Source organism: Typopeltis vanoorti, chromosome 9 (assembly GCF_054136105.1).
Source record: "Typopeltis vanoorti isolate ZY-2024b chromosome 9, IOZ_Tvanoo_1.0, whole genome shotgun sequence".
Taxonomy (NCBI): domain Eukaryota; kingdom Metazoa; phylum Arthropoda; class Arachnida; order Uropygi; family Thelyphonidae; genus Typopeltis; species Typopeltis vanoorti.
The window spans coordinates 24,817,240-24,832,990 of record NC_143557.1 but is presented as its reverse complement, the minus strand read 5'-3'; the positions used below and the strand labels follow the sequence as shown (position 1 = coordinate 24,832,990).

At 33.2% G+C, this 15,751-nt stretch overlaps 1 protein-coding gene and 1 long non-coding RNA gene across 2 annotated transcripts in view; one reads left to right on the top strand and one right to left on the bottom strand.

Moving 5' to 3' along the window:
* LOC150102932 (netrin-1-like) overlaps window positions 1-15,751 on the bottom strand; it is a 178,203-nt gene that overhangs the window by 36,100 nt on the left and 126,352 nt on the right. Inside the window, exon 2 of the mRNA XM_090397348.1 lies at window positions 11,745-11,933. Within this exon, the coding sequence (XP_090253474.1) occupies window positions 11,745-11,933 (189 nt within the window). The remainder of the gene's footprint in view (window positions 1-11,744; window positions 11,934-15,751) is intronic.
* LOC150102933 (uncharacterized) overlaps window positions 1-15,751 on the top strand; it is a 134,659-nt gene that overhangs the window by 13,325 nt on the left and 105,583 nt on the right. The window lies entirely within an intron of this gene.

Sequence of the window (15,751 nt, the reverse complement as noted above, 5' to 3'; positions counted from 1 at the left end):
ATCCGTGTGTGTTCACAGGGCCGGTTTGCCTATTCCGAGTATCCGGGTGAAAAAACTTCCTACCTCCGTATGAGATCGGCTAACTCACCTTTAGTCGAAAGAGACCAGATAAAGGTTCCTCACTGCAGGGACGTCGAACCCAGGTCTTTCCGAACAAAGGGCTTCGTCTATACAGACTAAGCTACGGGGGCACTTCTGTTAGTTTATCCTTTGCTTATTTTTTTAAAGTAATCGGAAAATTTTCAGCAAAAGGAAAGTTCAGTTAGGTATGAAAGAACAATTTTCATTGTGTTTTTATGAATAAGAAAATAACTATATTTCATTTACATGAATATAAGCACGCTTTTCATGTTATGCACTTATTTATCGATATGATTTTCTAACGAATCGTAAATTCGATAAGAAGTTAATAATTGTAGAGAATTAATTTTTGACGCTTACGCTGTTGCACTGCATAGGTTAGCCTACTGCAATCTGAACGTGCTTGTGGTCGTGGGAAAGCGCTTAGCTGGAATCAGCCCTACACCAACACTACTGTTTACGACCATGATCCCCAGTATTCCGCTCGCATTCATTCTTTGTACCTACGTGTGCCGCAGAGCTCGTGGTGAAGAGGTTTCCTTTCCATACTCTAGGATCTGCAAATAGGAGGGCCGCCTACACAAAGGTGCAGTGTGGGATATTATTGCTTTGTGGGCAGCGCAAATATTTATGGCTGCAGTAATCCACTCTGTTCACTCACGGCTGTCAGGAGACACAACGCATTCGGATGAAGGTCTTTTAAACTTTTCTTACTACACTAGGAGGTAGGAAACGAAATTATATGCACCCGTTTGCTGAATATTATCCTTTCAAAGGATGAACGTTTGCTTTGACAGTCGCAAAAAGGGAAAAAAAGGCACTAATATCACGAAAGGGTAATTCCTGAAACTGCTTCAGTTCTGTTAATAAAAAGATTTTTAAAAAGTTTTTTGAAGATACAACAAAGAAAAGTATATTTGGAAGACATCATTGCTGTTGGAGCAAATACACGCAAATTACATAGCAAGGCAATCCTAGAAGTGTCTTGAGATAGAAAGGGCGGGTATGCAGAATACCACATAGCGGGTTGAGACTAGTACCTGTCAATTTCTAGTTCTTCCTAATCCTAGCACACGGCTGTCCGCATTCAACAATTAACGTTTAAAAAGCCGAACTATTCGTCTAAAATAAAATATGTTTATTTAAGTGTAAAAAATATTCTTGCAATTTATTATTATTATTTTTTAAATTTATACCTTCCATATACAAGATATTGGTAATACAACTATACAATGTAAATTGATAAATGAAAACCATCTGTGGTAGTCGGTAATATCAAAATTCTAATTTAGGCAATGATGAAATAAGAACTCTACACCTACAGTAGAATTAATTTGATAATTTAATTTAGTAATTTAAATAAAAAGTAATTTAATATCATTAAATATTTTGTAATCTGGTTATACAAAGATTTAATGATAATTAACCAGTGATGTTTGATTTTTGTTAATTGACTTATGTAAGAAAACATGTGCTGTCATCACTACGATCATTCAATCATGAATAAAATTTTATTATGAGAATCGCTGTTGGGATATGGAAAATGTTTACCTCATTTTCTATTTTACAAAATTTGTAAAATAACTCAATAAAGCAAGAGGTGGGGAGGATTGTCAGAAGGAGGTGACTTTTTTTTTTTTTTTTTTTTTTCGTAAACCAATTCTCGACTCATAATAGGCGACACAAAACATACAAAAAGAAAGAAAAGAAAAGAAATAAATAAATTCCTGACTATTCGTCTAAAATAAAATATGTTTATTTAATAAAATCTCTGATCTTTCTTAAGTTAAAATATATAATAATGAACAAGCGTGCAATTTACTTTGAAATTTTTGACATTCAGAAAAGAAATTATAAATCAGCGGGATAATCCCGTTTAAATATTTTAAACGAGAATATCCCCTGATTTAAAATAGATATCCAATAATATCGTATGATTTGAACCAGACCTAGGAAATAAAGAATCGTTCCCACTTGACTTTTTCTCTCTTCCATGCATTCAGAAGCCATGCATAAAAAGCCACGTAGAATTGCTATTAATGGCGATCAGTATCTGTTGCATTTGATCACAACCTGCTTCCAGTGAAGCAGGTTGTGGTCAAATTGCAAGATAATCATTGTATAGCTTATTATGAAAGCGTCGTGGAAAACAGGTCAGAAGGACCTCTCAAATGATGTCATAGCTCTCCTTAATCGGATCCGCGAAAATGCGAATCCAGGATTCCGTTTTAATCATGGTATTTGATGAGCTATTTTACAACGGTCGTGATATGGGATAATTCTTATTATGAACAGAAATCGTCCTGTTAACTGAATTTGTATACAGACAAATTAGGAATTGAAGAAAACTCTAAGCAACAAGATTTCTATTCGTTTTATATTATAATGTAATCAGTGAAATGTATATGTCTTGCATTCCTTCAGACATTGATTAATATTATCCTCAGATGCACGGTAAACGCGAAAATTTCATACACAGAGCAAAGTGGTTTTCTGAATCTTAGTAAACCACCATAAAAAATGTATGACTACAGAGCATTACCGTTCGGTTCAATGCCACAAATTCAGCAAATACTCCCCAGTATAAGACTCACCAGAGACAGAGAAAAAGTCCAAATTTCAGACATTTGCAAGTCATTACAAAAATAAACGAATAAAATAAAACAAATAACTAGTGCGAATTGTAAGAACCTGGAAATTACTCGGACTAGTTACTTATAATAATTAACTACTAGCTGGCCACATCAGACTATGTCTTTTTTTTTTTTAATTTAATTATTCCTGATCACTCTTTTACCTTCTGACCCGATTCTAAATTAGTTAATATTGTCAATCCAAATGTCAATATACGTATCTGTCTATATATTATGATCTGTAAGAACAGGAAGTAATCCCATTTATCCACTGGGTAAATGATTTTCAAAAAAAGTCTTTCGAAATGCTCATGATAGATAGAGACAGAAAGAGAGATGATGTTCCGAATTTCAAGTCTTTTCGCCTCACAGTAAAGTTCGTAGGGCGTTTAAACTGAAGTACACATGAATGATGACAAACGAGCTATGAAAATTACCAAATGTCATGTTCAATACTCAGCTTGTAGTTTAGATTGAAATTTGGTACTGGCAGTTTATTATTCGTATAAACTGGATGAATTTTATTTGTATATTTCAAATGTATTTGCTGGTATGATGATATAAAAAATGAAAATTAACCATAAATTCATAGTAGCTGAGAATATAGAAAGTACGAATTTGCTTTTTTCTGGCGTCGGTAATGCGTTATTTTGTTTAATAATCGCGATAACACAAAAAGCAATAATACTTGCATTAAGTTCATTTAAATAAATCGTAAAGTATTATAAAAATGCTACACTTTTATGGTTTGTAAATTTATATACATTTTAGAAGCAACCGTTTATTATAAATAACCAGTTTACTTCGTGAAATCAAAGGGCAATAATACATCGTTGTACACGTGGTCCTCTTTATATGAGAACTGCTATTTACAAAATTTTCTTATAAACGAAACATGCATTTTGACACCTTTATTTGACACTTTTATTTCAATAACCAAATTTCTTTAAAACGAAAAACATAGCGGCTTGACTGATTTTCATTAAAAAAAGGAAGTATCCTTCTCATTTCGATAACTTGTTATGGCTAGCACTGACGTCATTACTGGTATAATAATCATTAACAGGAAAAAATATTTGAGTTACGAACCTCTCTCATCTCTTCTTATTGCCAATCCCAGCATCATGACTGGGGGACAGTTGTTCAAGGTCAAAGAGAGCCACCACACCTTTAGTAGTGTTGGCTGCCTAACCGAGATGAGATTTGCATTTTTTATATACAGGAATTATCTTTTTTTATATAGAGAGATTGTCTGGATCAAAAGTGTTTCATCTACAGAATAGGACGAGTTATTAATAACAAATTTTATTAAGAAGATGATCAGAGGAATAGTAGATCGGAGAGATGAAAAAATGAAATATAATATCATTCCATCCCTTTAACAAAAGTGTCAAATGGAATATCTTTGTATCGCTTTATCACCATCCAAAACATTGTGTATACTCAGCGACCAAAATTACAAAATTGCAATATTAGTCCTTATTTTTTCTGTTATATTAGTCGAAGTTCCTGTTTTTTTATTTTTTATTATTTTAGACGATAGACAGGAGGAATTTATATAGTATAAAATTGTTCGATAATATATCATCGGCCATCTGTGCACAGTTAATTTGAAATGTTTCGCATGATCAAGGACAAAAGACTCAAGAAACTAGATCTAGTTATGTTTAAAAGACGAATTACGTGCCTACAACTGTTTAGTTACATATAACTGCTCGGATATACTGTACATCCTGTTTGGTAGAACTTTGCTTCATATTTATACCGAAAGCTGACAGAACAGCTGCGAGGATACTCATGTCAGGGATCAAGATTCTAAGCATGTCTTGTTTACTGGGAAACCTAAACGTTTTTGGTCTTGCTTTTTCAACTGAAATAGGAGCTTTGGAATAGCCGTTGACAGAAAGGATTGCAAATCTTCGGAATCTAATATTATTATAATCATAATTAAAAATAGTTGTAATGCTAGTAGTCTTTCACTCTCCCCAAACATCAGTGCATTCTTCAATTCCTGTTTTATATATTTTCAATGTACATTATTTTCACTCTATGACTGAAGGATCTTCAGTTAAATAAACTTCCTGTTTAAGAAAAGAAATTTCTTAAGAAAATGATATTTAACACCAAATAACTCAACATAATGTTCTCGCATAACGCATTTCGTATAAGTCCTTTAATTTATGAAGTTTTTTGATCTCTCAGGAAGAACTTTATATATAAATATTTTAAGAACCTCGGTTTCTCTGGAAATGGCGAAGAATTTAGTCGTGGATTTCTCTAAAAAGATTTCTCAATTGGCGGCCTGTCGGTTCCAAGAATTGCGGGTCGGTCTTTTATTACATTATCTCCTCTTCAGGGAGAATATTTAAGTTGTTTCATTAGTGAGCATGGTCATGAGGCAGAGAACAAGAATCACTAATAGAGCATTGCTCTCTCTCTCTCTCTCTCTCTCTCTCTCTCTCTCTCTCTCTCAATTCATTAGGACTTGTCTACAATTCGAAGGTAAAGTAATCCAGCCCGTACCGCACATTATTCTGATTATATTTAAATATTAAATAAGTTGTCGTGTTAAACAGTACTAAATAAATCTCCCATCAAATCTATTAAAATTTATTTCATAAGCAGATCAGTTAACGTTTGCGCAAATTACTTAGCAATATACAGGGTGGCCCATAAGTCACGAAGGGGTTTAAAATGGGAATAACATAACTAATAAAAAAGTTTCCAGGTTCTATATTTCGTTATAAAAATAATAAAAATAATTAATAAATAAATAAATATTAAATGTTTAAACCTCTTCGTGACTTACGAGCCAGACTATGTGTAATAAATTATTATACAAGTTTCACTGGGTTTCAAATCCTAAATAAATTATGTTTGCTGACAATCTTTTCAGGTTACTGCTATCACAGGTGTGCATAAATCGATGTTTTGACTATAATTTAAGAATGACATACACACACACACACACACTTAAAAAATTGACTTTTTTGATTACCTTTCAAAACATGATTTTGATCCGCAATTTCATAGCATTATAAAATCAGCGGTTCTGACGGACGATAAAACAGATTAAGATTATTAATTATTATATGATTATCGATTATATCATAGGTTACTCATCAATGATTATTAATTAATAATCAACGATAAAGAATGCATGGTTACATTTTTCAGGCCAATGCCTTTTCTGCAATAATAGAATAAAACAGATGAAAGTTAGAAATATATCAATGAGATATTATAACAAAAATTAGAACTCTCACACACTTTTTAACCTATCTGTACGTCTCCGTATACATAAATCCTGTAATGTCATTTCATCCTCCAAAATAAGTAGACGATACTGTTTTGTACGCCGCCAGCCACTCCCTACCTTTCACTATTGAGAGACTGAATATAAACACGGCGTGCAAATAAGAAGCAATGCCGACTATTCAACTAGTATTTATTTGCATGTATTCTTGTTCGTGGATTTAAAAAATCCTATTCTCTTCATGGAAAGAAAGAGAAACTACTGCTCCAAGAATCGACTGTGATCACGTGTGAAAAATACCAGAAAATGTACATCTGGTAGGTGACTCGAATTGAACATAGAACGATCTTTCTTCTGCATTATAGCTTCAGAAAAATTGTCGTGGCTTCGCAGGTATTTGCTTACATAAATATCGATCGGTTACCCCAGGACAAAAAAATAGAATAAACATAAAAATATCAGCCGCTTAGCCATCATATATTTTCAAGTAATTTATGTCATACATTCATGTAAACGATGGTAGGAAGATAAAGATAAAAGTACTCTAAATAACACACACACATATATACACCCGTGCCTGCAAGTCGCAAGCCCTATGGGGAAATATATATATAAATATGAACATATCCCAGTACCGAGTTAATACTACAAATTGCTATATATATATATGTATATATATATATATATATATATATATATTATGCGAGTCGTTGGCATCCTCAGAGGGGGCAAACGGGACACTTTCGACCCCAGGATCGAGTAAAAAATTCCACAAATTATAATCGTAATAAAAGTGATTGAGATATGTAACCTTACACCCTCGACCATGGCTTGCTTTGTCTGTCTTAAAATTTTATTACAGGTTGGTAGGAAAAATTTTCCTTCGACTGATAATCTCCAAACTTTACCAGAAGTTTTGGAACATAGCGACTATTTCTTTTCTATTAATTCGTCAATAACTATTGGTATGACATTACCTGTTTACGACCTGTACAATTGAAAGAAGTTTCAGCACCTTGAAACGTGTGAAAACATGGTTAAGGTCCACTATCTCAGAAACGCGCTTATCAGGTTTATGCGTATGTATGATTAGTGTGCATAGGAAGAAACTAGAAGAAATTTATTGAAAATGTCATCAATAGGTTTCAAGCGATAGACGGAGAATTCAATTCTTATACGATACGTGATTATTGAAATTATATATATAATTAGTGTTTCCTTTATATTGTAAATTTATATACATTATATATGTGTTTTTGTATTGACGTAATACTGTATTCTATAATCTACTTGTGAAAAAAAAAATTAAACAATTAAATAAAAATTTATTGATGTAATTATTTGTCTCCAAGCTTTACCCCTCCCCCGGAAAACTTTCTGCGGACGCCCATGATGCGAGTCCCATTCAAGAAAGGTAACCAATTTACGTCGGGTGGGTTAATGGTAAGATAATCCGGTTCTCCTTCTAGATACCAAGATAAAACTATTTCAGTCCACACGCCGACGAAAATCATCTTCCACCATTCGCAACAATCCAAGATATTCACAGATGATAATGACAAACAAGTCACGACAAACCTACGACAGGATTGGAACCCACAACCTATTGCTTGGAAAGCAGATGTGCTGTTCGTTCTGCCAACTCAGTTAGGCATTATTTAATGCAAATTATTAATGTAAATAATTTGGTTGAAAGTAAAATAAAAATGCGATAGTCATTCGGTGATTTATAGGTTTTATTTTTCAAAAGTATAATTGCAAGTACGGGTGGGTTTCTTTTCACTCTAAAAAGTTATTTTATTAGCCGCCACTTCTAGAATGAACATTCTTTTACGCAGAGAGAAATGAAAGTGTCAGTAACATTCCTAGAATTATGGAACAGTCACTGGTACTAAAATAGATTTTTATTTAACAACAAAAAAAAAAAATGGAGCGGCTCTGTAGCATAACAAAGTCAGAAAGCTATGAAATACATGCCTTTTAAATGAAAACTGATCTGGATTTAAATCTTTTCTTGATGTCAGGAATATTCATGATTGCTTATTTCAATTTATGGTGAGTTAGCGGAATGGATGGATTTGTCTCTACCTTAAACTTAGATCTGTCTTTCCACAAATTAGTCTGTTAATAAAGACAAAATACATATAATTGATGAAGTGAAGTTTGCTATGTTGCGGAGCGGCTTCACGCAATGAATGCAAGAACTTCATAGAAATGCAATAATAAATAAATAAATGAATGAATTCTCCAAAGGAAGAAAGGGGAACTCTTTCAGCCTCACCCAAATCAGTAGGTATTTGGTCTCTACTCTTAATTGTCATCGATTAATTGGGTTTATTTCTATCGGCGATTTGTGGACTTAAGGGTCATAAAAGTGCGGCGGACAGTCGCCGTCATATCGTGCTTCTAACCCTGAGTGATGATATTACATGAACAGGGCCGACCCTAGGAATTTTTCCGTCCGGTGCAATAACATATTTTATCCCCCCTTCCGCCTAAAAAAACTATTTTAATGACGTCTTAAAAGCCATGATGTTAAGCCAGGTTTCAACAAGTCTGATTGCAAATTCTAAATAGTAGCATTAGTTAATGAAAATTCATAAGTTAATGAAAAATGATCATAAACTATATTTTTACAGAAAAAGAGAGACAATTAACCCTTTAACGGTGGAATTTTATTCTGAAAACGTGCATCTGCATGGGTAATTAAAATCAAGCGAACACGAGTATACTCGTCAAACGCAAAGTAAATACAATTTTGCCGCCCAAAAAACTTGTTGTCCCGTGCAAATGAACGTTTTACACCGTCCGTAGAGCCTGCCCTGTACATGAAACAATGTATCTGTGGTGGACATTTTTGAGTTGTTAGGTTAAAAGCTCGAGTTTTCTAAAGGAAGAACCCTACTGGTCTGCAGGAGCAGACAAACATTTGAATTACTTAGTACGTTAGAGAATAGTTGACCTCCCATCAAGTACTTCACAATAATGCACAGAATACTTTCTTCTCGGATGTGTATGGTATAGTATGGTATGGCTTGTGGAAAGATTCCTACCTAGATCGGTTTATTTCAAACTTCATCGAGATCTTATCAGCGAGAACCAGTCCAGTGCGGATCCTGAGAGCTAAATCAACGACAGAGTCCTTATTGCCAGAAATAAGTAAGAAAACAGTGCATCACCATATTATCAAATACAATACATTCTTGCATATGTATTGTAATAATACAGTACTGCCCTCTTATATTCAAGTGGTCCACGAGTGAAGATTTCTTGTGCAAACTTTTGTTAGTTCATGCGTGACTAAAATAAGTATGAAAATAAGAATATGATTTCTTGTCAAGTATGAATGCGAATTTATATTTTGCAATAAGTAGGAGAATCTAAATGGTCATGTGCTTAAATTGGGCAAGTTTAATCAATTGAATCAATTCAACATAAGTTTAAGAATAAAATAATAATAAAAAAGGCAAGTCATTCATTATTTACAATAGTTAACTCTAAACTTTATAGTAACTGCTGAAACACCCCTTCCCCCACGTACTTTTTTGGCATATCTACTCTACACAGTTATTTGTGACATATTACGAGACTGCTTTGAAATGTTTTGCCTAATTTTGCTACTGGAACCATCTGGGATGACTCGACGAATTTTGTTTTCGTGAGAGTTGCTTACGTCTGTTAGAAGCAGAGGTGAAATTAAAAAAAAAAAAAATTATAGTGAAAGAATATATCACTCTTTCACTATAATTGGACCGTTTTGTGCTAAGCGATTCGATTAATGAAGTTTGATATATGCGAACCCTATTAAAATTTGTCGTTTCAATTGACCTATTTTAATCGTTTATGCAAACCAAGATTGTCTTTATTGACATAAGTCAATATATATTCAAGATACCAAGTAATTTTATATAAACTTGGTTTTTAATCCTATTTCCCAAGTAAGAAAACAGACAAGTAAGTCAAGTTTGCCCCTGCACGTAGTGCAAGTCAATACATAATTCTACATAAGTCAATATGTATACATATAGCAAAAGCGTTATTGTTACACAGGATTACGGTAGAAGCAAGTAAGTATCGCGTCTGTTCATCATTTGCGTACTTAGTCTGGTGGGATTGCTGTTTTACGGAATAAAAAACACGAATTTCCGGGAGTAAAAAAACTCTACCAAAAAAAAAAAAAAAAGCCTCTAGGCCCGTTGTTGTAATAACGAAGGGTGTTGCTATACAATTCGCCTTTCTGTGATTGTCTGCAGTCATTTCCTTATTTATTTCCTGAACTCGGAGTAGATTGTGAATAGACTCAGTTTAACTAAGTTGAGCTATAAGTCTTGGGCGTGCAATAAAAACTTATATTGTCAGTTGTATCACGCATCAGAAATAAATTTATGCTACATAGTACGGGAGCATGGAAAGGAACCAATGCTAGTACTGCCAATAGCTTCCGATAACTAATTATGATCGCTAGACTTGCTGATGTTGTTTATGATATCTAGACTTTCTGATTTTGTTTCGAGATTCAGGATAATAAAGGCAATGTTTAATCAATTCACTGTCTGTGAAAAATCTACCGCAGGCGTAATTTTACGCTTTTGCTCTTATCAGACAGTACAGTCTTATTACAGTGTTAACTGGAAATTTCCTCTTTGGAATTATTTTGCATCAAGTTAATAAAGCTTCATAAAAAATAAACAAATAAAAATTAAAAAACGAAGTTTTATTATCTTCATAAATATAAACAATGCTTTTCTCTTCTTGTATTTCGAAATTTCCAAAATTTCTTCCAAAATATAAGCTTAAATTGTGAACAAAAATTCAATATTTTGTGTTTTCACATACTTTAATTCAAACGCTACGGGAAGATTTCTGTCTTAGAAAGACTCGTGACATTAAGTATTACTTCATAAGCATGCATGAGGCACCATTTACAGCATTAATCTGACGGGAAGGGGCTTTTCCCTTACCTTAGAGAGTGGTGCTTTCTCTTAAAGTTTATTTATATGTTTGGGATTATTTGTAAGGTCGATGATGATTTTCAGAAATAGAGCATGTGCAGAAAACATAAAAAATAAACAAACAATACAGTATATTATGCAAATTCAAACAGCATTATCGAAATTTAAATTCTGAAAAAAAAAAGGGAGAATCACCAATTTAAAAAAATAAAAATAAAAAAGACTATCTAGAAACCATTCATACGAATTTAACCCTCTATTTTTTATTATTATTATTATTTTTTTTTTTTTGGATCGCATGCAAGCGAAATTAATAACACCTTAATCTACTCTCAGACTGCCGCTAATAAAATTTGTTGTCTAATGTTATTTTGTTGTAGAAAGATTAGTCGATACATCCAGCTCGGGAGTGTCGTCCACAGACACGTACCAGATGATTAAGTCAAGCGCAATAATAACCTTGAAATGTAGAGTTCACAGCTTTGCAGTAAAAGGTTTTAGGTAACAGAAGGATATTTTTTCGGGGGGGGGGGATATTAAGTCGTACAAATCAAAAACCTGTTATCAGTAAATTATTTTAGTATTAAAGTTTTTCCACTTGCGTGTTGCAAGGAACTTAAATTCGTATATCGAATAATGTTGCTGTTCTGTTATCTTAATAATCATTTTGTTTGGCTGAATTTCGACCCTAGCACAGTGATTAGTATCATGCTTACCGTCGTCATTAATAGTTCAATTTTAAAATTACAATTTTGTAATGAATGTAATTACGTTGACCCATTAGCGCGTGTAAAACGTTATCAAAAATGTCTTTCCTCTTACCTTTGCATGCCTTGCGGTGCGTAATTGGCTTGGTGGTATCCCTATAGTAGCCTTCTTTGCAGTAATGGCAGTGTCTCCCTGCAGTATTATGGCGACATTTCAGACAAACCCCACCGCTTTTTCTCCCGGAAAGCTTGAAAAGTTCCATGTTGAACCGACATCTTCTGGCATGTAAATTGCAGTTGCAAGCTGGAATGAAAATAAAAAGTTTCAATGCCATATTTTAAACTTGTGGCAAAAGTGTGATAATTTTACTAGACAAACACAGACATCAAATTTTAATAGTTAAAATTAAAGAAACAATTCTTTTATATATATATATATATATATATATATATATATATATATATATATATATATATATATATAAGTTATTCCTAAAGAAAAATTCAATAATTACTATTGTGAAACATTTTTTATGACTTTAAACGACGTGAGAATTAGTATTTTAAACATGGACACATATCCCATTACTTCACTATAGATTCCCCCATTGCGGGAATGTTCACACAGTGAGTGCGAAGGGAATTTAAAGTATTTGTTACAAATAAGAATGAGATATGAGCCATGGTTTATGGTAGTAGTCACCACGATCACTGCATCATGGTAGAATTTTTCGGTTGGACATTTTACTCCTCTTCCAGGCAATTATAAACAAGTGTACTAATGTTGATGGTTTTTTTAAAAAAAAGTACTGTGCGAATTGCAAAATGGGAAATAACTTGGTTTACTGTACTGTATTTGCTTAAAGCCAATCGATTCTTATTATTATTAAATAATAAAACAGCGAGTGAAAGATAGTGATTGGCATCAGAAGTGTACATCTGCCATACATAGCCAATCGGACACGAGAGAGAGCGAAGGGAACAAACTGTGCTCGTTTAGGTAATATATTTAAAAGTGCAGATGAATAACAGTTCGTTTTACATTTTGTGTGATGTAAACGACTTCTTTCACAATCCGAAAGGTTTGCCAATTTGGCTATCCGTTTTCGTTTAGCGAGCAACTGGAATCGCTAAATGCAGTCAGTGTTACACAAATAATAAATTGGATTGTTTTGAATTAAATGTGGCCAAAAAACGAAGGGAGTAGACTTTCTAAATGATCTATCAAGCATCACACGCAATATACTGCCAGGAAAGAAGCTGAAATCCCAAATGCAAAAGACTGAAGGAAGATAGAATGGAAGCTTATGTAAGTCCTTTGCTGCAAACCTGATCGCCTGCCTTAGAGCTATCAAGAGCAATCATTTTCTCCAACTTTCCATAAAATGCACCTTTAGGCAGAAAACGTAAATAAACGATCCCTTATGGATCGACAGCGACGAAATCCACAGTGGACATCGTTTTATGTTTGAGGCGAAGATCTTCAGAGACGCAGGCACAAGATCGTTAACATTTGAGGTTTTACGCAGATACTTGAACAATTTCTTATTTCCACAAGAAAATAGTCTTCCTCAAAGAAGTCACGTGGTCGAATAAGGCCTGCCTGTAAAAGAAAAGCCGCATCAGAGTTTATACATTGCGAAATGTATTAGAAAGCAGTAATGGCAACACGGCTTCAGTCCCATTCAGAATAAGGCGCTCTGCGATCATCCGTCGGAAAGTATATGTACGACGACACTGTACTTTTCAAGGTATCATTGCGCAGATAATTTCTGATAGTAGGGCATCTGAGGCGAATATATTCCTTATAGGATTTATTATTACTTATTTATTTATTGGCGTTTAATGGTGCCAAGAAATCAATCCGGTCTTGTTGTTGTCATATTCACAAGTAAAAGTCACTTCAATCTTTTCTAGTACTTTCGCGTATTTCGAAGCTGAGAAGGTTGTCCTTTGACTCAAAAATTAAGCAGATTAATTTCGGCAGTGAACACTCATGCATCGTTTATATTTTCATTAATGATTTATCAAAACCAGTCATCCAAATATTTAATTTAAAGATAGCTGCTTTAAGCATTTTAATGTTGATACTCATCTTCTTTTATAAATGAACGTATAAAGAAATCATTGACAGGGGAAATACTAAATCTGAAATCTTAAGCAATATCCACATCCTAATGTGGTTTATCAACAGTATTTCAGAGGTCCTGTGGATAAACCTAGAAATTGAAAAGATGCTAACTGAAGAGTAGAAAAAATTCAGACAATATCTAGTTCAAGGACCTTTTATCCAGCATTATTTATCCTGCACCGAATTATGAAATAAGATACTTCTGGGTCATAAAGTATAATAAATTAAATTTTTAGTTCATACTCTTTGACAGTCTTTAGTCCTTATCCAATAGCTGTATGCTGATATGCTGACGATGAAGAGAGCTCGTATCCACTTTCTGACAGAGCGCATGTTGTGAATTCCGAGATGTAATTGTTCACCACTCGTTTTCAGTATGTTGTCTGGTCTTTCGGGTTTGTACTCCATATTAAATTAGGGACACCACTGAAATGATTTCATTTTGGTCCCGCATTTGCTACATCCGGGATTTGTAGAACAAGAATAACCAGAGTGCAACACATTCTACTTGTTGAATATCACAATTATTATTTCTAAACAATGTAAAAATGATTTTTCGTCGTCTTTCCTTTATATTATTTAACGTTACTATTTAGCACTGGTTTATTTTATTAATCATTTATATTAAATTCCTCTTCAAAGTCTTACATTTACATTGCTCATTATTTTTACTGGGATGTTCTGTTTAGAGAAGTGCTTTTTTATAGTTGTATCGTGTTGTATGACTAGAGTGGCACAGTGAAGATCTAATAAGAATATAATTTCGTTTAATAGCGTACCATCTCAAACAACAAAAACACTGCGCAATTTGTTTATGGTGCGCGAAATTGCTTTCCATTTCAGAGTAGAAATAGGAAACGAGTTTTATGACTTTGAAACTTTCCCCCCTCCGTTTCTGAAACAATTTTTTCAAGTACTTTTAATATAAAATATTACTTTGCATATTAAAGATTTCGAGGTACACAAAATAAGCTCCACTAATTAATTTAGTGGAGCTTATTTTGTGTTCATCGAATGTTTTAAATTCTACTTATTTTGTATTTTATGGCATCTACATCATCATCATCATCATCATTAGAACCTATGTTTTATTAAAATTATTTGTGGTTCAGATATCCCGAAATAAACAGCACAGAGAAAAACCAGATGTGGGTCAAGGAATATCAGTTAAAATTCATGCCGTTTCATTCTTACAAAACCACTTATACACGTACACAGTTTTAAAGAATGCGCATCGATTTAATCCTCGAACTTTCCTTTACCTTGAGTTAAGCGGCTGATACGCAGTGATAAAAAACTTGCTATCTTTGATTGAGGGAATAAACGTCTTCAAGATGATAGCTGCAATGAAACTTAACTCCTATGCACGTGTTGAAAAATTAATTTATATACATATATATATAAACATCACATTTTGAAAATCAGTAATATTTGTTAATTATAGAAAATGTATCAGTTGTGCAAGCGTACGATTTTGACGCTTTGTGAGACTGCTTTTTAAATTACTCTTTATATTTACTTCATAACATAATTAAATGCAATTATATCATTTTAGGCGTGCCACGAGGTTTCAGAATGAACGATTAGCACTTTGAAAAATTCCTACCAAAACAGTAAAAATTATGAGCAAAATTACATCTGCAATAAAGACGCATTTAGTTATTGACATAAGATAGCAGAAAACCTCTTCACACATATACACATTTTCCTGCGCGTCAGTGAAATGTTTTACGTGAGAAATCTAAACCAAGTAATACACAATGTATGATTATTTTATCATATGATATAATTTCTCATTTTTGTAAATGTTATTTTAAATAAATAATAAAATGTATTTATCATTTAATCATTATTTAACTTCAGCTAATTTACCACTTGTCATAATATGTCAATCACAAATAATTAAAGCGATGACGATGTATGAAACATTTTTGATGCAGCATTTCACATATCACAGAATAACACACCACAACATACAAATCAGTTGTAAT